The sequence below is a fragment of the Asterias rubens genome, unplaced genomic scaffold (assembly GCF_902459465.1).
Source record: "Asterias rubens unplaced genomic scaffold, eAstRub1.3, whole genome shotgun sequence".
Classification (NCBI taxonomy): Eukaryota; Metazoa; Echinodermata; class Asteroidea; order Forcipulatida; family Asteriidae; genus Asterias; species Asterias rubens.
The window spans coordinates 230,066-252,704 of record NW_022985698.1 but is presented as its reverse complement, the minus strand read 5'-3'; the positions used below and the strand labels follow the sequence as shown (position 1 = coordinate 252,704).

At 38.3% G+C, this 22,639-nt stretch overlaps 2 protein-coding genes across 2 annotated transcripts in view; one reads left to right on the top strand and one right to left on the bottom strand.

Moving 5' to 3' along the window:
- LOC117305744 (mRNA-capping enzyme-like) overlaps window positions 1-13,376 on the bottom strand; it is a 39,503-nt gene extending 26,127 nt beyond the window's left edge. The window contains exon 1 of the mRNA XM_033790620.1: window positions 13,314-13,376. The gene's annotated coding sequence lies outside the window, so the exon portion shown is untranslated. The remainder of the gene's footprint in view (window positions 1-13,313) is intronic.
- On the top strand, window positions 9,165-21,123 carry LOC117305733 (zinc finger and SCAN domain-containing protein 21-like). Its single transcript, XM_033790611.1, has 6 exons — window positions 9,165-9,237; window positions 10,840-12,092; window positions 18,198-18,329; window positions 19,195-19,327; window positions 19,917-20,084; window positions 20,930-21,123. Exons 1-6 carry the CDS (start codon window positions 9,165-9,167, stop codon window positions 21,121-21,123), a joined length of 1,953 nt encoding a protein of 650 aa, XP_033646502.1.
- Window positions 21,124-22,639: the final 1,516 nt, after the last annotated feature.

The window sequence follows — 22,639 nt, the reverse complement described above, 5'->3', positions numbered from 1 at the left end:
TTGATATTTCTTGATGCCAAAATAACTGATCATAAACATCCAAAGAGAATCAGCAAAGTGACACTGTTTGTCATTATTATCTAAGAGCCTCTGAAAATACTTACAAAAGGCCTACGTTTGGCGTAGGGCCTAATCAACAAGCATGCACGCTTCGGGTTCAAACCATATGCTTTCTTATTATTATGGCCATATCTGCAGTGTCGACAATTTGCCCGGCTTTACTTAGGAACACGTTGCCTTGGATCGGACGAGTTGGTCTATAAAAGGCGTTTGTAACCGTTAGTTTTAAAATACATATGGATAGAAAGATCTTTTAAAAGTAGAATTCAATGATCCACACAATTATTTTGCCTTGAAATTGCGTGGTTTTCCCTTTACTCTGCGAACTAACACGGTCGGCCATTTATGGGAGTCAAAAATTTGACTCCCATAAATGGCCGACCGTGTTAGCCGACGAGGTAAAAGGAAAACCGTGCATTTTCGAGGCATGTTTGTGTGGATCATTGTATTCTACTTTTAAAACACCTTTCTACCCATGCATTTTATAACAAACGCTTACAAACGCTATTCAAAGACCAACTCGACCGATCCAAGGCAACGTGTTCCTTTAAAGGCACTGGACACTATTGGTTAGTACTCAAAATAATTGTTAGCATAACAACTTACTTGTTAATGAGCAATGGGGAGAAGTTGATAGTGTAAAACATTGTGAGAAACGGATCCCTCTGTGTAACGTAGTTTTTGAGAAAAGAAGTAATTTCTCAGTAAAATAATTATTTGAATTGATTTTGAGATCTCACACGTGAAAGCACACAACTTCGTGTAACAATAGTGTTTTTTCTTTAGCAACTTCAACGACCAATTGAGTTCAAATTTTCACAGGTTTGTTATTTTGTGCATAATGTTGAGATACACCAAGTGGGAAGACTGGTAACCAAAGGTGTCCGGTGCCAAATAAGGCTATAAACTTTAATACGAACAAAGCATTATGAGCAAAAAAAGGGATTAGCAAAGTTACAAAGTCTTGTTTACAATAATGATATGAGAGGCTCTAATATTGGTTCAAATAGCCCTCTTCTTGGCATTAATAATCAGCAAGCACGCTTGAGACCTCTCTCATTTCTTATTTTCGCAGTAAAATCGCCATTTGCCCGTCTTTACTTGAACTCAATTAGACATTGTATCTGTTATTTACTGACGTATGCTGTAACCACTTAACGTAGAGTCGTTAACAAAATGAATAGTCGGTATAAGTGACAAGACAAGTTTTCAAAGAACAAATCTACACAGCAAAGATATCACATAAAACGCTCAAACGAAAATACAATGTTCACATAAATTATTATTATTTCAAACAGAGTGGAAAACTTCTCTATAGAATTGCATAAATGCCACAGTTTTTGAGGAATGGTTAGGACAAGAAGAGATTGAAAAACAAAACAGTCTATGACCTGGGCCCAATTTCATAGAGCTGCTAAGCACTAAAATTTGCTTAGCATGAAATTTCTTCCTTGATAAAAACAGGATTACCAATAAAATATTCATTTGATGGATATTGCCCGTTACTGGTATTCAGGTGTTGTTGGCTTATCTTGAAAACCACATGGAAATTTGGTTGGAAAACCTGTTTTTATGAAGGCAAAAATTTCATGCTAAGCAAATTTTTTTGCTTAGCAGCTCTATGAAATTGGGCCCTGGTAATAAAAAGAGAAGACATTTCAAGGCCCAGAAACAACTAAAGTGGATTTGTTTTTTGTTTTCCAAGAGACGACCAGCGTTTTTTTGTGTGCGACCGAATTAACTTGGGGGTCCCACAAGGCAATCAATAAGCACCCACAGGACTCCATGATCTATCAATGTTACGTAACAGTCACGTGTCCTCACCGTACATCTTATCCAAAGGAAGATCTAATGATGTCCCTGCCCACCTCAACTAAAAAAAAAAGGACATTTGCATATTCAAATTGATATTTATCTGATTCGCACTGTCGGCTTAAGACTAATGATCAGAGCGGGGCAGGACACAACAGAGGTGATATCATTTCGGCTGAAATCAAAAACTCTAAGTTTGTCCAGGCCCAAAAAGCTCTCTGCATTTTTTGATGCCGGTTGCCCGCCTGGCTTGTGCCTATACTCACTGACTTAGCCGCATTGCTTTAAACACAAAAGGTAAGATTTTCGTTTCAGAGGTTTTGGGTAGGACAGATTTCCATTAAATTTTTTTGTTTTTGTTTTTTAACCCATGTTTATTTTAAAATGGAGGTAAGTATAATATTACCGAGTAAACACTATAGCTTTAGCAGCATCAACATTAGAGCAGTCTCACGAATTCCGGCAAAAATCTACTCCGCGGTAGTAGAATTTAAAGCAATTCAAATGCTCAGAAGAAAATAATCTAAACCCAGCAAGTAGATGTACATGGAATTAAGAAAACTAAATATATTGCTATAATATTTAACAATATTTACACGTTTTTCGTTTCAACACTGTCGGATGCGTCGAGAAAAGGCTTAAATTAAAGCGTTTTCGCGAGAGAAAAAAAAGGTTAATGGCGTCCAGCGAAGTCTTTCTCGAAGCCTAAAAGACCAGTATTCTCATTTGGTATATCCTTACTAACAAAAAGCACAAAACACCAAATCTGTGAAAATTTTGGCTTAATTGTTCATCAAAGTTCCAAGATGACAGAAAAACATCCTTGTTCCACAAGTTTGTATGATTTCATCTGCCTAACAAAAGGCTTTGGCTGAAGTCTTTTATTATTCGAGTGAGAAATTACCTTTCTCAAAAACTACGTTACTTAAGAGGGAGCCGTTTCCCACAATGTTTTGAACTGTCGAAAGCTCTCCATTGCTTGGTGCACATAAGTTGTTATGCTTAGAAATATTTGATGAGTATACCAATAGTGTCCAGTGCCTAATAAAGGCAGTGGACACTGTTGGTAAATACTCAAAGTATTTATTTACATAAAACCTTAATTGGTAACAAGTAATGGGGAGGATGATAGTATAAAACAATTTGAGAAACGGCTCCCTCTGAAAAACCGTAGTTTTCGAGAAAGAAGTAATTTCCCACGAATTTGATTTCGAGACCTCAGAATTAGATGAGGTCTCGAAATCAACTTGCATCTGAAAACACACAACTTCGTGAGATAAGGTTGTTTTTTCTTTTATTATTATCTCGCAACTTCCACAATCAATTGGGCTCAAATTTTCACAGGTTTGAAATTGTGTGCATATGTTGAGATACACCAAGTGAGAAGACTGGTCTTTGACAATTACCAATAGTTTCCAGTGCCTTTAAGCGCCCGCTTCCTATACGCGAGAGTGTATCTTCAAAAACCCATACCAGGTGAAACCCTCTGATAGCACCCCGGCTGCGCCTTTGTCTTGGAACGTCATGGGGTGGCACGGTCCGGGTATTTTGTTCTGTCATTGTGCCCTCCATCCACGCACGATCGAAGACAAGGGATTTGGGAATGTGGTGACTTTTCATGCCTTTTTTGCAGCCGTCGATTTCATTCACCAAACCCTTCCTAACAAAAAACTTTGGTTTAACCTTAGGACTTTCGGACGTGTAAAGTTCCGTAACCTAGACGCACTGAACCCATTGTAAGTTATAGGACGATGAGCAACTCGTCCTAACTCGAGATAGGATTAATCCTAACGTTTCGTGAAATCGGCCGTTGACTTAGCAACTTTTGGTAGACAATACACACAAAAATACTATTAAACTGCTACCACCATCTTCCTCGTTTTATCAACTTTTGGGAATAACGAAAGAAAGAAAAATGGCTATTTTTAGATGACAACAATTATCTATCAAAAGTTGAAGTGGTTACGTAAAACTATTGGTGAACACTAAAAATAATGTTTACAGCATAAACACTTATTGTAACGAGCGATGGGGAGCTGTTGATTGTACAAAACAATTGTAAAAACTGCTCCCTCTGAAGAACGTAGTTTTTGAGAAAGAGGTAATTTCCCACTAAAATATTAAAAGACTTCAGGCCTTGAAGAATTATATACCTTTTTAGGCATCTGAAAGCACACACATTTTGTGCGAAAAGTGTGTTTATTTCTGTCATTATCCTCTTGCAGCTTCGCTGACCAATTGAGTAAAAATGTTCACATATTAATTATTCTAAGCATTTTTTATCGATAGGAACACAAAGTAAGAAGACTGGTCTTTGGCGATTATCAAAGGTGTCCTAATTTAAGACCTATATCAAAAACGTACGGTTACAATCTCGGCAATGTCTCGTTGGGCCCCCCTGCCCCCTTTCAATTCAATGGTGGTTCCAACTGCCGGTCTTCGGTTCTGCACTTAACAGTCAACATTGAGCGGGGACGGGGGGGGGGGGGGTAGGGTGGGGGAGAAATTGTTCATTGTCAATGGGAAAATGGAGAGGGGATGGTTTTATATAAGGTTAGGAGTGGACGGCCCAAGCATTTTGGCCGGGATTGTAGTCAGGAGTAACTCGTCCTAACTCAAGATAAGACTAGTCCTTACTCTTTGTGAAATCCACCCTGGCCATGTTACATCACAACGGTTGAATTAGTCGTACTGGTAGCGGGCGTGATGGGGGCAAGGGGGTACGGGGAAAAGGGAGCCTTTTGCCCCGGGGCACGTTTAACAAAACACGATGGTAGGTATTGACTGGGGATAACGCGCGTGTTGTGGCCCCATTCGGTCTGGGTGTATTATCCGTTCTATCAGATGCCTCTGAACTGTACTTTGTGTACGACACAAAACACCACAATTAAACGTACACGGTTTAAAGATAATGTTGGTAGAAAGGTTCCCTTAAAATGTGACTAGCTGAGGTGCTGTAGTTTTTGCGAAATGGGTAAAACAATGTCACGAAAATAATGTCCGTCTTAGGGGTGACGAAAATATGTTAGCATGTACACTGTATGTACGCGACTCTCCTGATAACATTGCTCTGTGATTGTTTTCTCAAAAACTTGATCACAAAATGAAGCTGAAATTTCTACACGTAAATTATATTATATACCTCTTCATTCATGAGTATGGATTCATGTCATGGCAAAAGAAACTTGATCTACAAAAGGTATCCAAACCTTTTAAGGTTTCGTTTTATGATGAGTGAGTCTTTCAATCCGATAATTTTCAGAACCATCATCTTTCAATAATCTCTAATCACAATAAGAGAACACATACATATGTCATTATAAACCCATAATTATTTTGAATTAGTGTCTTTAAATGCTCTTTCTCGACTTCTACCGTACAGTATACTGTACAGACTGGAAATATTTATTTCGAGATGTGTTTAATAAAAACCATAGAGCAAGGCTCTCTTTATGATTAGAAAGGCCTCCAGATAAAAATATTGTATTTTTTTCTCGAAAGTTGGCAACCATACTTTGTTTATACAAATAATTAAAAACAATTCCCGTTCCTCATGAGACATACAGAGTACACTCTTTAAAACGACGACTAATTTTAACCAATACTCATGACCACCACTATAGGCATACACAAAGAATATGAGAACAACAATGACGATCAACAAAGTACATGTTCGAAACGTCGAGACCGTTTTTACGTTCTTCTAAGATCAAAACACAACATCTGTCACAATAATATATTATCTTTCGGTTTCTCCTGAAGACGAGCAGAGTATTACTGTTCGAAACGTCGAGAACACACCGGTTCTTGTAAGAGCCAACATATTTCCATAAACATTTTTGTACACATGGTTGTACCTGCAAGTTTATCATTTGTTTATAGAACCACCCAATTCAATTTATAAATTATCATTCATGATAATCATGTTACCGCAAACCATCGTATTTCCACCAAGCAAAGTTTCAAATCCTACTTTAACAAAAATACTTTCTTCCTATTTATCCACACCATGCAAAGCTTCAAGCACTACTCAACAAGTCCCTTTCACACAACAGCTATTTAGCAAGGGTCCCTTGCGAAATTTGAGCATTGTTGTACATTTTTGTAAAAATGTACATCGTGTGAAAGCACAGTAATTTGTGTCTGTCCAAGGGCTCTTGTAAAACAAAATCAAACAATTTCTACTTTTTACAACTGTGCTAATATTAAGCATGGGACCGTTGTTAACATTGCTGTCGTGTGAATAACACCGTACTTTGGTTTCTAATTAAGTTGTGTATAAGGAATGGTAGCAGATGTATATATTCATATATGGTAGCACATCTTAAAGCTGTTTACGTACACGCCAGCACTTCACTTTGTCCACAAGTCACTTTACAATTCTACATCACTGGAGAGGTTCCAATAAGTTAATGAAGAGATTTCAGGCCCCCTATCCTTTCTAACCCGTCTTCCTTTGTCACCAAAGTATTGACGGATCGAAGGCTCCCGTGGGCCTATTGAACCACGGCTCTTGCACATCAAAATGAGGATTAGTAGGGAAACAAAGGATGCAATGAAGGCAGGGCCAGTCGCATCTTCAGTTATTGTCCATTTGCTTTTAGGAGATAACACAAAAGAGTGACTATCCTTTGCTTGGAGTTTCAATCACAACACATAAGTCGCACTACGTCGACTGGGCTTGGTGTGTTGGCAACTTTCTACCCATCACTTGCGATTTTACCAAGAAGCAAAAGGTACGGTAGACGCCCTTCTGTAAACTGAGTATTTTTGAGTTAAACGACCAATAGGCTAGGAATACACTTCATCTGAGTCAAGTATAGGTAAGCAGTTTCTTAAACCATTCACATATACTTTTCAAAACAAGTTCTTCCGAGAAATGCTACCATGGAGAACAAAGATGATTGGAATAAATGCGCTCTAAAAAACAGCCAATGATGATGTAATAATAATAATAATAATAATAATAGTGGCGTCTTTAGCTCGCATATCCGTCACTCAGTGAAGCCGCTTTTTACAATCAGTGTTTTCCTTCAAGGTATGTGGGACTACGTTTGATTTATCATCCTTTATAAAATGTACTTTTATGATGTTTTTTTTCTTGAACACTAGAGGATTTGAATGAATGAACTCTTCTAAAAACCAATGATGTACCATCCCTTTATGATATGTTTATTGAAAACTGAAGAATTTGAATGAATGTACGTTTCCAATAACCAATGATGTACCATATCATATGTTTCTTGAGCACTAGAGGATTGGAATGAATGTACTCTTCCAATAACCAATGATGTACCATCCCTTTATGATAAGTTTCTTGAAAACTAGAGGATTTGAGTGAATGTACTCTTCCAATATCAATGATGTATCATCCCTTTATGATATGTTTCTTGAACACATAGAGGATTGGAATGAATGTACTCTTCCAATAACCAATGATGTATCATCCCTTTATGATATGTTTCTTAAACACATAGAGGATTGGAATGAATGTACTCTTCCAATAACCAATGATGTACCATCCCTTTATGATAAGTTTCTTGAAAACTGGATTTGAACGAATGTAGGCCTACTCTTTAACTTGAAAACTAGGAGATTTGAATGAATGTACTCTTCCAATAACCAATGATCTACCATCCCTTTATGATGCGTTTTTAGATTTGGATTTGATAAGACATAAAATCGTCTCGACGTTTTGAAAAGTGTGTAGATAGATTTCACAAATAGTTATTGACTATCTCGAGTTAGGACGAGTTACACGCCCTAACTTAGGACTAGCCTTACTAGTATTTTAATAACTCCTTAAAGGCAGTGATGGACACTATTATTAATTACTCAAAATAATTATTATAATAAAACCTTCCTTGATTACGAGTAATGGGGAGAAGTGTATAGTAGTGCAACATTGTGAGAAACGGCTCTCTCTGGAAGTGACGTAGTTTTCGAAAAAGAAGTAATTTTCCACGAGTTTGATTTCGCCTCAGATTGTGCTTTTTTCTTTCATTAATATCTCGGAACTTTGATGACCGATTGAGCTCAAATTTCCACAGGTTTGTTATTTTATGCGTATGTTGAGATACAGCAAGTGAAAAGACTGGTCTTTGACTATTCCAAGAGTGTCCAGTGTTTTTAAATATTCATAGGACTAGTCCTAAGTGAGGAAAATTTTCTCGTATACGAGAATCACTGCCCGCATCGTACTTAAAATGAAAGCTTCATACCTATGGTCAGACAAGAAAAAAATAAAATGGTATTAAGTCTGTCTGCAGCTTCCGGTGGTGAAAATTTACCTAATCAGTGTAAGTTCTAATCGCCCTGCATTTTTGCAGGTAAAGAAATGCTAAGCTTTTGTGTTTACGTTATATTTGACATGTAGGTATTAACTACTCAAACTAAGAAGTGAATAAACACACCTAATACTTTGGGCTCGCCCCGTCTTATATTTTGAAATACTACTACGATAAAAACAGAAAACAAAACATGTTTTGATAATAAATAACGTCTCCACTTTCGAAGCGGGTGTTTTCTTACTTTAAGTACCTGCATATTTGTATTTACTGTAATACCTTAGCTTGTATACTATTTTATGCCACTGTTTTCGTTTTATGATAACAATGAAATAATCTATCTTGCTTTAAAGTTTTATGACCATTGAAGTATATACTTGTCTAAGCGACTTGAAACAGACCATAGGTGTGACCATGTACATTCTTTAGCTAGTATCTGGCAGGCAAGATACTGCACAGGTCATATGGGAAAGTTGAAATTTTGTGTTATAATTTCCAACACAAAATCCAAGAGTTATGAAAATAAAAGTTTTGAGATGTGCCCCCTTTCATCAAATCAAACGTTGATAAGAGTTGGACAGTGCAATTTTCATAAAATTTAAGATTTTATGTTTTTTTCCATTGGGCTGTGTACAAATTATGCCTTCAGGAAGTCCAGGCTTGGTGGCTCTTTTGTAAACATGTGACGTCACAGGTCACATCGTCTATAAGCAAAGACAATAGCTAAACCAAATAAAGTATGCTTAGCAGATAAGGTATAATCGGCCATAATACCATTTCACAGTTCTCGGCAAGTATAGACACTGTCTTCGGCTTAAACACTTTCACAAGTGACTTGCTCTTTTTTAATAAGTTTCCAATACATATGTTTAAAGTATTTAAAAGAAATATTAAAAAAATATGACCCTGCCTTTAAAGGTGGAGTAAAACTCGAAATTACTTTTGTAACAACTTGTTCATTTCTCTTGCAGTCTAAAGACGGTCTTTGACGCCTTTTGTTTCAACATGCCGAGGGCTTTCCTTGTCAAGAAGACCAGGACAAACCAACACGAGCGACTGGAAAGAGACTACAATACAGGTAGGATGAAGCTCAAGCAAACAAGCAAACAAACAAGCAAACAAACTAACAAACAAACAAACAATCAGACAAGCAAACAGACAAGCAAACAGACAAACAAATAAACGACAAACAAACAAACAAACAAAATAATAAGTAAACAGAAATCCATCAAACGAATAACAAGCCTGATTACTTCACGGAGGCAACGATGGCGATTGCCACTCATGCTCCAGTAAAAAAATAGAGTGCCCTTTAACAAGGAGAAAATGCTTTGGCGCCCTTTCAAAACCGAATCATACAGGCCTGGCATAGCGTGACTGAAGAAACAAGAGAGTGAAGGCGAAAGTGCCGAACGCCAGCAAGCAACGGAGAGTATATGCCGAAAAGCGAATCAGTAACTCCTGGACATTCAACATTTGATTATACTTCTCATTTTGTTCCCCTTATTTTGCAACAAAACTGCGGCCAAATGACTGCATATTAGGCCAGGTCGAAATGGTTTAAAGGCAGTGGACACTATTGGTAATATACTCAAAGTAATTATTAGCATAAAACCTTACTTGGTAACGAGTCATGGGGAGAGGTTGATAGTATAAACATTGTGAGAAACGGCTCCCTCTGAAGTGACGTAGTTTTCGAGAAAGAAGTAATTTCTCACTCAAATATTAAAACTACTTCAGACCTGAAGCGTTTTACATACAAAGAGTGATCTCAAACCAGACCCCTCCTCGCCCCACACAAGCGCATGTTTTATGTTTTATTGCGTTGAAGGTGTACTGTGTGCAAAATGTGCCTGCAGAGAGTCCATGCTCTATGTGGACATGTCGTGCCACGAGCTATTATCGTCTTATAGCCACTTGAAATTATCAAAATAAAGAGGGTGGGGCCATTCACATCGAATGGTTAAGGAGGCAGGACATGCTGCTCTTTTTAAAGGAGGTACCAGTACATAGTTTAAAGCCATTGTACACTTTCGGAATAGAAACAAAATTAAAAGTTCACAGATTTGCAAACAACTTACAGGGTTTACAGAAGGCAATGGTGAAAGACTTCTCTTGAAATATTAATCCATGAAATGCTTTACTTTTTGAGAAAACATTAAAACAATATCAATTCTCGATATCGAGAATTACGGATTTATTTTAAACACATGTCATGACACGGCGAAACGTGAGGAAACAGGGGCGGGGGTTTCCCGTTATTTTTTCCCGACTCCGATGACCGATTGAGCCTAAATTTTCATATTGGTTTGTCATTTGATATATAAGTTGTGATACACGAAGTGTGGGCCTTGGACAATACTGTTTACCGAAAGTGTCCAATGGCTTTAAACTTCTGTAAAAAAACTATTCCCCGCCAAATTTTGAATGGAAGCGTTTCTCCAGATGTTTTTTTTTTTCAACAGGTGCAGTGGTTCTTCCAAGTAATAAATGTTATGGTCATTATTATTGTTTGAGTTATTACAATTGCACAATACCCTCATTTAAAATGGGATATGGTATGTGCCACGGTTTAATGAATGGCTTTTTTGATAACTAGAAAATTTGAATACATTTATTTTCTTCTAATAAGAAATTATGATATCAATTAATCTAAGCAAAATTGTTTGTTTTCCTTCAGATGCTGTTGAAGATGTTGACTTAAAGAAACCTCTTAAAGTTGACATTTACCCAAGTCGCTATAATGCACTTGATTCATATGAGCCAAGCACCTTCAAAGAACAGTCAAAACACCGCATCACTTTTTCTAACTATTTAAAAACTGAAGAACAGAGTGTGCTAAACCCTGTCGCCCAAACACAATCCGCACGTTGTGTTGAGGAGCGTGGTCTGGATCCTACGCCAGAACCGATTGATTTATCACGGCTTAAATATTCAAAACAGTCACCCTTACGTATTTCATCCACGTCTGCCTTTGAACATGTTCGACCAAGTTATGTTCAAGCAGACGACATTCAAAGCAGCGCCACACCAAAGTTATATTCAAGTGATTACTTGGATGGCGAATCATGGGAAGGCAAGTCAGGTACCTACAGAGATGAACCGCTAGATCTTCAAGTGAGACGTCACGGTGTCATCACACCTGATAGTGAGTCTACACATTCAAATGAAACTGTGACTCCAGTCGAAGTTGTTTTACCGCGCCCGTGGAATCCAACTCGATTCCAACGAGGGCTTGGTGGCCCTACACCAGCTTCAGGTCTACGCTCACTCACAGTTGGCGATTCACCAACCCAATCACCTTCACTTCAAGGCGTGGACTTTAACCGTTACTCTACTGACTGGGGTAGCGGGCTTGATGGCTACAGGTCATTCTGTAAACAAGAGCGCGTGATGGTATTGACCTCCGATAGCCCAGTTAGAGAAGGTGGCTTTGAGGTTTCAAGTCGATACAACCTTGAAGATCCATACACATACCACACCAATACCACCTTAAACGTCAACCACCCACCAACCCAAGGTGTAAGACATCACAAGAGCTTAAGTCCATCTCAAGTTCAAGCCGGCTTCTTATCACAGCACGGGAACTTCTTGAGAAGTTCAGAGCATCCGAAAGAGCGTGTGCTATCCAAGAGGTCGGCTAGGCAACCTATACTGGGTTTGGAGTACATCCAGAACAACCCAGATTGCCAGGACAGAAATGAACTATCAAACGATGAGGCAGTCACGGAGGAAAACGATCCTTTCTTATCGCATGATGAGAGCAAGCTTGATGACGTAGTGCAAAGCCCCCCAAGCTACCAACAAACTCCTGATATCAACAACGAAGAAACGTCGGACCAACTCGACCTGAAGCCCACACAGCACAAGAAGTACATATGTGACGTCTGCGGGAAGGGGTTCAGCCGAAGTAACACATTGGTAACACACAAGGTAAGAAGTATTCATGACAACAAAACGTTCCTAAATTATCCATGATTGTCAAACTTTGAAAAATAAAACAAAACACCGAGCACCCCAAACAAATAAACAAATAAACAGACAAAATTCGTGCCAAAATAGTGTTTTGTCTGTCTTTCATTATTTCCCTTCAACTTCGATGACCAATTGAGCCCAATTTTCACAGACTTGTTATTTGTTGGGATACACGCAAGTGAGGATACTGGTCTTTGACAATTATTACTAAAAATATACCCTGTCTTTAAGCGTGCAGATCCTAATAAACGAGACAAATTTGTGCAAAAATAGTATTTTGTCTTTCATTATTTCTCTTCAACTTCGATGACCAATATTGAGCCCAAATTTTCGTAGATATACATGTTGGGATTGACAAAGTGATGATACTGGTCTTTGACAATTATTACTAAAAGTATATCCCTTTCTTTAAGTATCCCAAACAACTAAGCGTGCCCCCTCCAAATAACAGATACAAAATCTGAACATGATCTGAACAGCCCTTCGTTGTTCCTTATACGTGAAATCCCTCGCAGAAATCCCATTCAGAAAGAATCAATTGGCAATTTGAACAATGTCGGCTCGCATCTGTCGCTCAATGAGAAGATGAACTGACAGATGTAGGGGACAATAATTGCTGTTCACATTATATAGAAAGATAAATCCTTGAGTTGTGCCAGGTGTGATGTGCATTATCTTTTTAAATCGATTTATGTTTATAAGTTTGACTCCAACAACTCTTACCAAAAGTCTTTGTATAAAACTAAACCAATCAAAGACAGTGAGCGGTCAAGTTACGTTTCGATGAACAAACTTTGAAGATAATAACTTAAAGGTATTATACAGGATTGGTAGAGCTGACAAAATAGGCGCACGGTGTTCATGTTTTGTGTAATCAACTAAATATGAAATGACAAAATGAAATGATAAAATTTGGGGCTTTATCTGCTGTGTGAAAATCCTGCACAATTTTTAGCATATAAACACATTGTACTTAATTTTGGTTTGCCCCAAATCACCGTTTCTTTAGGTTTCCAGACACAGTTTTATCGAATAAAACTTCGTTTCAGAGGGAAATAGTCCACAGACAAAATGCTTCACTTCTTAATCAATAAGCTTTCAGATGGTTACTTAGCCCATACCAATCATGTATAACACCTTTAAGTTATGATATTTTGATGTAAATATTATGTTACATACCTTGACTAGTCGAACTCGGGTGATTTCTTTATTTTTGGCCATCGTTAGGAATATTTTAAAGATCTGATGAAAGTAAAAATATGGACTCATAAATAAGATTCAGACAAAATGTTTATCACAAAACAACACACACTCCTGAAGACAACCGTGCTTACTCCTCGAAACGTCGAGACCACACCAATAGCTTTTCTTTAAGGCCAACACTCCTCCCAAAAGAGAATCACACAAGGTTCTAACAAGCACATTCAGTCCTTCAAAATACAATTGCATTTTAAAGGAAATTGCACCAATGTTTTGTGAAACATTCAACAACTTCACACATCAATTTTACATTAAACACACCATGGCCGGACCAACTTTGTCAACCAAATTCGATGGGCAAGGTTTAATTAACGAGCAAAACGAAGACAAAAACGGGTGATGTTTTTTTACAAAGCTTTGTTTCATGTTCATATTGGAATTATTTTGATTCTGGCAATTGAACTATAAGCAAAAAATGCTATTCTGACCGTATTTTAGTCAGCAGCATTTCTGTCGGATGGTGGATTTTTTCTGGCGCGAGCATCGTATATAAAGACACAATTTAAATGTAGTTTTGGGAAAAGAGGGATGCATTGATCACCGAAATATTTGATATATATATATTCTTTGCAATAATAGTGTTTTTTCTTTTATTAATTTCTGGCAACTTTGATGACCAATTGAGACCAAATGTGTATTAATATTGTTTATTTAAGAAATAACAGCTTCACGGACTTAAGGAGGCTGAACTGGATTTTATTTGTTGTATCATAAAAAAAATAAAAATAATAAATATAAATAAAAAATACGACAACATTTGGATATTGGTTTGTTTATGCTTTAAAGTGATCACCAAGTGATGATACTGGTCTTTGATTATACCAAAAGTATACACTGCCTTTAAGTGGAGATTAAAACTGACTTAAACCGACTTTATATAGTTAATGTGAAGTGACCTCAACATCAAGTATGCACAATTATTCCTACCATTAGGAATTATTCGAAAAAGGACACCTAATAGAATGTGTTTACAAGAAGTTCTCCTCCCCTTGAATCTAACAGAATAGAGCAGTCTTGAAATGTGGAGTGGAATAAATGAGCGAGGTTGGGAGGCTCTGATAGGGGGGAGAGGGTCCCGTCAATGGAGTCCATTTGTGGGGGTGAACTTTCAGTGGGTTTGGCCAAAAGTAAATAAACATGTTTAGCGTCCTCATTTTTTTTTAAGAAAGGATTTTTTTCTCTTCAAAAATGGCCGCCTGACATATGATATTATACAGACGGTACGAATGGGTTACTTTTTTAATGATTTCTTTTGCTGCGATCGTTAAAATAAATAAAATTGTTCGTATTTATATTGATGTCCCCTTTGAGAGTCGGTCCCCCAAACGGTGTACAAACTACTTCTGATAGCATCCTCTTTTGAATACTCCTCCTTCATTAGCCCATGTTTAACCCCCATTCGGGGGGGGGGGAGATGCAGAATTCCCTGTGACACCGGCCTCTAAAAAGCAGATTGTTGAGAGAGAACAAAAAAGACAAAAAATTTAAAGACACTGAACACTATTGGTAATATTGTCAAAACCCGTATTCTCACTTGGTGTATCTCAACATATGCATAAAATAACAAACCTGTGAAAATTCATCGAAGTTGCGAGATAATAATGAAAGAAAAAATAACCCTTGTCACACAACGTTGTGTGCGTTTAGATGGTTGATTTCGAGACCTCAAGTTCTAAATGTGAGGTCCCGAAATCAAATTCGTGGAAAATTACTTCTTTCTCGATAACTACGGCACTTCAGAGGGAGCCGTTTCTCAAAACGTTTTATACCATCAACCTCTCCCCATATACTTGTCACCAAGAAAGGTTTTATGCCAATAATTATTTTGAGTAATTACCAATAGTGTCCACTGCCTTTAAAAGCACTACCATGCAATCTGGGGTGTTTTATTATATGGTTATATCTCTTCCTAATTTTTGTATTATATTCAAAATAACCCAGAACGCTTTTTTTAGGGGAAAAAAAAAGAAAAAAACAAATCCGTTAAAAAACGGAGAAATCACATCCCTGAAAAAGGAAGCGGGCGGGGACGCTAAACCTGTTTTTATTTCTGTTCGGCTTTAATTGATGAATGCACACTAGATATCCCAAAACGAAGATGAACACTGTTTGTCTCTATTATCAACTAGACAAGAATTAAGTGCCAAAGAAAATTAAGAGCGCTTCATTGCTGACATCTTATTTGTCCTCGCTTGCTATCGTATGCCGATCCCGTCTGGAGTCTTTGTTGTTTTGAGGCCGAGATCTGCCAAACACAAAGCGGCTTAAACTCAGAAGGGTCCCCTGCATATAGCGCACGCCACAGTGCTTAATGTTCACATCAACTATAATCTTGCCAACGTGTTGCAATTGTTTCGAAAATCTTGAAGTTGCCTCTCATCTAGTTGTTTCCCCACCATGGATATTTAACTACACGGCCCAGTTTCATGAAGCTGTTTAGCAGAAAACAATGGTTAAAGGCACTGATATTGGTAACTACCCAAATCAATTGTTAGCATAAAAACATATTGATAAAGAGCAAAGTTAATTCACAAGTATTTCATTTTACCCCCTCAAAACAAATGGAACAGTCTAAACAAATTGTTTCTCTTTCCAAAGAGAAACAAAGTGGAGTTGTAAAGGAAATTGACAATTTGCGGCGGATTTAATTTTGGTAGAGTGCGCAAAAATTAATCAATTTCACCAAAAATAAACAAAACAAACACCCCAACATCCCAACAAACAAACAGACATAGGTATTTACCCGTATAAGAAATGGAACAGTCTGAAAAGTTTACAACTTGCTTCTCTTTCAAAGAGAAACAAAATGGAGTGGTAAAAGAAATTGACAATTTCCGCGGAGTTGATATTTGCTAAGTGGAACGGAACCGTAGTTACGCAACGATCTTTGGCGAATGTGACTCAGTCTGCACTACCAAGTAATTATAGGGAATGTGTATACGGATGTGTGGAGCCTGTCGCCTTTAGCGTCAGGTGACAATCTGGAGTTATTTACGACTATTTCGTCGAGTGAATTGTAGACCATGTTTTACCCAATCCCAAAATGCATTTTTTGTTTTCCATAGACATTATTTTATTTCAAAAGTGGGTTTAAAACATTAAAAGTTATCAATATATAGGCCGCATGCAAATTTGTCCTGTGTCTTAAACAATAATATTCACACAAAAATCACCTCAAAATGCCCATTTTTGCATTTCAAGTGAACGAACCGAAATATCACACAATGCACTGTGTTTTCGAGCGGAAAAAAGGGATCAGTCAATAGTGCGCGAAACTTCCACATTGGTCTGCAACTATCAGAAATGCTGGACCACTTAAAGGTTATTATGGGTTTTCCTGGAATATTTTTCTGGGTTTTTCCTCCCACACCTTAAACTGAAACTTTCTGCCTATAGTCTTCTCTCCATTGGGTTCTTGGCTAATACAGACACTAAGTTCGCTTTTCTGAGAGTCATCGGCTTCACAACCATAATCAATCAATGAAATAAGATGAAACTGCAGACCAGAATATAGCAGTGAATGTACTCTTATACATTGATGTGCTCTATAAAGTCAAATACCTAAAACTGAAACTTGCTTCATTGTCTTCTCTCCATTGGGTTACTGCCTATTAGTGATTAAGTTCGCTTTCATGTGAGAGTCCTTGCCTTCATTCAAAACCAGAATAATTACAAGAAACTGCAGAGAACAAGAAAGTACGCTTTGATGTGTTGTTCTATAGTTTTAATTATCCGTCCGAAAAACAATGAACCTCGGACTGAAACAGCCGTCGGATCTTTGACTGTAGATAAGACAGAAGGCCGCGCCAGGACCGGCGAGCGAGATGCAAGGATAATCTTTAATGGACCGAGCGACGGTACCGACCGCCCGATCAATACCGTGGGGGGCTCAGCTCACGTTTCCCCCCGTACCTTCCGCCCTTACACGCCGTAATCATCCAATGTTGACAACTTAATTACAAATCCTCGCCGTGGAAATTGCCGAGCGATCCACCAGAGAAGAGACATTAAGACAACTATATATGGTAATGAGAGACAGAAGTGATAAGAATGTAATGATATGGATATACCAAACAAAAGAATAAAAGGACAAGCATGCCTGAGCAAGGACAGGCATCTAAAAGGGATTTAAGTTGGCAGTCTACAATCAAAGGGGGTTATTATTTGGTTTGGGGGATTGGGTAAGTGTTACTAATGAGTACGCCTATGTTCAGCCACTGTGTTATATTAAGATGGGACATCATGAGAAATAAAGACTGCCTGAAATGATTGTGCAAATGTCACGTCCATCTGCACTGGCTGAGAAATTGATTTTTTTTCTTGTTCAATTAAAGGCACCGGACACGTTTGGTAATTAACAAAGATCAGTATTCTCACTTGGTGTATCTCAACATATATTACTAACAAATCTGTGAACAATTGGGCTCAATTGGTCATCGAAGTTGCATGAAAATAATAGGAAAAACAGCCTTGTTGCACAGTAAGTTGTGTGTGCTTTCGAATGCTTAAAAGGGCTTCAGGCCTAAAGCCTTTTTTTATATATTCAAATATTTTGAAATTACCCCTTTCTTAAAACTACTTTACTTCAGAGGGAGTCGTTTCTCAAACTACTTTTTAGTACAGCTCTCCTTTGCTCGTTACCAAAGTGAGTTGTGCAGGAGACAACTGTTCGACATTTCGAATATGATACCAAAATAGTCTTCAGGAAAGAGAAGCTTGACGTTTCGATCATGATGCCAAAATGGTATTCAGAAATACAAGTGGCATGTGATCTCAAACTGTGTTATTTTCCTTTAATTACAGCGCATCCACACTGGTGACAAGCCGTTCAAATGCGAGCTGTGCGGCCGGGCCTTCAGGCAACCCGGAAACCTTACACGGCACCGGCTCACGCACACTACGGTCAAGCCATATGTATGCCAACAGTGCGGCAAGGTAAGGCACTATAATTACCAAAGATATCAGGGCCCAATTTCATAAAGCTGTTAAGCAGACCGCAATAATGCTCAGCAGAAATGAGTGGGCCATTAGTTGCAACTGCAATAACAAGAAAGCTGATTCGGTATAGCTATATCAGTGCCTAATTTGATATTATGTTGGGCAGAAAATACTGCTAAGCAGAAATGAGCGGGGCACCAGTTGCAACAATGTAAACTCTAAACAAGCCGTATGTATGACAACAGTGTCAACAGTGTCAAAAATTACCAAGAACAAGCTAGAGGATTTGGTAGCTATAGTACCCAATGTCGAAAAACTAAGCAAGAATAATAGAACAACAATTGGGGGCCTTTATTGTAACTGCTATAATATGAAAGGGTGGTGTCGGTATTCATGGGTGGTTTGCTAACCGTTGAAACCGATGCATCACGATGTCTTTAAAACAAAAGCGGCAACTTATTCACTTCTCTTTACCTCTGTAAAAACACGTCACAACGATGGGAACCAAAGAGAAGTATGTATGGGGCTCGACAAATATGTGGGGTGTGTATGTTGAGAAGGGGGTTCGCTCTTCGGAGTCAGACAGTTATTGCTATTACCACAAATTACAGCACTGTTAGCTAGGTTTGAAGCAGCAGCTTCAACACCCAACACCTCGACAACTTCAGATGGTGTTACTGCAAACCTATTTACTGCAAACCTCGCTTAGTTATACGTCCACCATGCAAAGCTTTAAATCATACAGCAGCTAAGAATTGTTGGCTCTCCGAGAAGTACCGGGTTGTGACTTGACGTTTCGACTAGTGGTGTGTGGATGTCTTCAAGACTCACTTGATAATATAAATGCTCTCTTTATACACAGGCCTTCAATCGTGCATCCAACCTCCATACCCACATGCGAACTCACACCAACTACAAGCCGTTCATTTGCCAATACTGCGGCAAGGGATTCCACCAGAAAATCGACATGAAGATACACTCCTATACACACACTGGTGAGTATTGACGGCCATCTTGATTAATTAAATAAAACAGCAAGTACAACAAAACCATAAGCAAGGCGGTAAATCGGAACAGTCGGGTCCCCTGCTTTAAGCTTAACACATTGGGACACCAGGGTAGTCGGGTCCCCCTTTAATTACTGCACATGATATACACAACGACCCTTTTCGAAACAACGGCTTCATCTCTGGATTCGGCTCAGGCTGGCTTGGCCCCGCGGTTGTTTTTGAAAATTGCCGGTGCTTTGCGTACGCGCCAAGGGCTTCAGATGAGAAGACGGAGCCTGAAGCCGAAGCCGTGGATTTGAAAAGGGCCTGTGTGGTCAATGAAGACCATTGGCTGAGAGTCATTCGCAGCGCATACACGTGTGTACGTTTACATTGTTTGAAATCAAAGATGGCGGCCAATCCAAGTGATCTATAAATACAGTGAACAAACCATGACGTTATCAACACAGTGCATGGTTATAGCTTTCCTCAAATGTTGGTTGTATGTGTGTTGATATTATCTAAATTCTAGGATTCTAATTGTATTGAATTTTGCATTGATTTTGTTTGAATGTTTACTATTTAAACCTAATAGGTGAAAAGCCGCATAAGTGCAAGAAGTGTGGGCGTGGTTTCAAGCAGTTAACCCACCTGACATATCACATGAGAACCCATTCTGAGGTTAAGATGTACACATGCGCATACTGTGGGAAAGGCTTCAACCAGAAAGGAAACCTTCAAGCTCATATTTACGGGCATACAGGTAAATAATTAGTTATAAGTTTAAATCTTCGCACAAACTTCAATCTGTTAAGTTTGCATCGGGGATAAAGAATATTATTTGTATTAACCCTAAAGACCGACGTGTGTTACCACGGTTTACTCAGTGCTTTCCCAGGTTCTCTGAAGAAGAAAAACACATGCATATTACTCGAGTGGGATTTGAACCAACAACCTTTGCCAATCTAGGGAGCAGATGTCTTACCAAATAGACCACCGAGCTTGCATGGTAGCTACATGCAGAGATTATATAGATGATCAATTTATTTGGTTTCACACATTTATACACCGATGTGTGAAAGCACATACTCGGTACTTTCCCAAGTTCTCTGAAAACAAAATCCACAGGCATATTACTCGGGTGGGATTCGAACCCACGACCTTTGCAATTCTAGAGCAGTGTCATACCAACTAGACCACTTTAGTTAGATAGCAACGGGTATACCGCAACGATTAATAGATAATTTAAAATTTATTTGGTTTCACACAGTACACCGATTTGTGTAAGCACTGTACATTTTGTTTATATATATTATATTTATTGGTTTATTTTATAAAAACATTAAAAGAATCACAGGCATATTAACTCAGGTGGGGTTACAGCCATAGTTGGGACATCCCAACTAAACACCAGTCACGGTATTTGGTCATAGAACAATAATGTTTGATCAATATTTTAAGGCTTTTAATCCCCATTTTCTGATTAAAAAAAAACAAAAACGGAAATCAGACTAAAGTAGAAAGAATACGATGCCTACAAACACTAAAGGTGTGACGAAAGTTAAACTTATTATCTAAAACTTGTTTTTCTGATCTGTTTTACTCTAGGTGAACGACCATACCACTGTGAAGTATGCAATAAGGGGTTCACCCTAGCCAGTACACTCAACACTCATAGACGCACCCATGCAGACAAGAAACCATTCGCCTGCCAATATTGCGGCAAAGACTTCTACCAGAAAAACGCCCTCAAAAGTCACATGATTGCCTCACATCCATACACAGGAGAGAGTCTTCTCTAAGAACTCCAACAGTCCACCCCTCGTTTACAGTTCCCTAAACTTCCCCCAGTCCACCCTCGTTTACAGCTCACAATAAACTTACCCCAGTCCACCCCTCGTTTTCAGCAAACCCTAAACTTCCTCAGTGCACCCCTAGTTAATGACTACAACTCTCCCTAAACTTTCCTTTGCCCTTTAGATTTGCTTGATTACTGATTGAATTATAAGTAAGCAGCTATGAGCAAGTTCGGCCGAGGGACAATAGTTGACTATTGTTGACCATTGGTACCCATGACATGTATTGCATGCATATGTTACTACTGGAACTTGGCCAATGCTTTGCAAATGAGCAGGCATAAAACAAGTTTATATATTTGCTAATTTAAGTTAAGACAACCTATAGAAAAATGGTACTTATGATATAACCTTAATGAATTTGAGTTGTTATACAAATGTATTTAAATTAGGTTGTTTTGAGATTGTTACAAATATGACATTTTTTCAGATAGAAATACTTCAAGGTATTAACTATCATCATCATTAGACCGTGTACGTTTTAAGTAAATCTGTGATCTTCAAACGGTTTTTGTTTCTTACGAATTCTGTCACACTCCTTTATTAAGCAGTTCTATTTTCGTATTGCGAGTGAAACACTTCTAATTTAAGAATCTACACACACGTCACTCGAATTTGCAGTGAGCTTTTCTCAGAAATCTCGTGTTGTGCCTATCAAATTAATTGCCAATTAATTGGCTAAATAATTGAGGTAGAACCTCAATGGCTAAATATAAGTCACATGCCTCGACGTGGTATTGAATTGCAGTTAAAACTGCATGGGCAAAAATGCTCTGTTAACAAGTGCAAGTGCAAGGTATAGACCTTTTTGTATGCATGTTCGCCCTAAACAATGGTTAAAGCCACTCTTGGTATGGGGATACAAGAAGAACAAAAATTGAACGTGAAAACAACTCAGGGGAGCTGAAGGTAAGGAATGGATATTCCTTTTAAAAGGTTCTATATTGTAGGATGGGGGGGGGGGGACATCCACCAGGCATGGAGCTCCAAAGAGATGCAGTTTGTGGAATAAAGCTGTTGGAAGAGCTTATCAGAAAGTGTGGAGCTCGCTCAAAACAGTATTCTGATAGGAGGAACTATTTACCATGACAACAAGACAGGGGGCTGGCTACAGACCTACGGTGGGAAAGAGGTTGCAACGTTGATCCCAACACATCACAAACTAAAATTACGGGCAAAAGCTATTATTCATTTCAACATAATTATTAAAAAGTGTATATCTATATTTTGGTTAAGGTTTACAGAAAACTAATGGAAGGGTAAAAGGAACTAGTAATCAAGTGGACCTGGACGGAAAATGTACGAAAAGTTGTATATAGACCAGTTATTTATTTGTTAATTATTATATGTGAGGCGTCTAGGTTTCGTCTCTGTCGGGATATCATTGTTCAGGCACAAAATACAAAACTGAAAAGGTTACCAAGTAAAGTAGCAAAGCATATGTGTTGTTTGTGACTGGTTC

Bases quoted from the DNA above. Each gene is read 5' to 3' on its own strand.
- LOC117305733 (XM_033790611.1), top strand. From the start codon at position 9,165: ATGCCGAGGGCTTTCCTTGTCAAGAAGACCAGGACAAACCAACACGAG. The intron at 9,238-10,839 runs GTAGGATGAAGC...GTTTTCCTTCAG, and splicing joins GGAAAGAGACTACAATACAG to ATGCTGTTGAAGATGTTGAC. The intron at 18,330-19,194 runs GTAAGGCACTAT...CTTTATACACAG, and splicing joins TATGCCAACAGTGCGGCAAG to GCCTTCAATCGTGCATCCAA.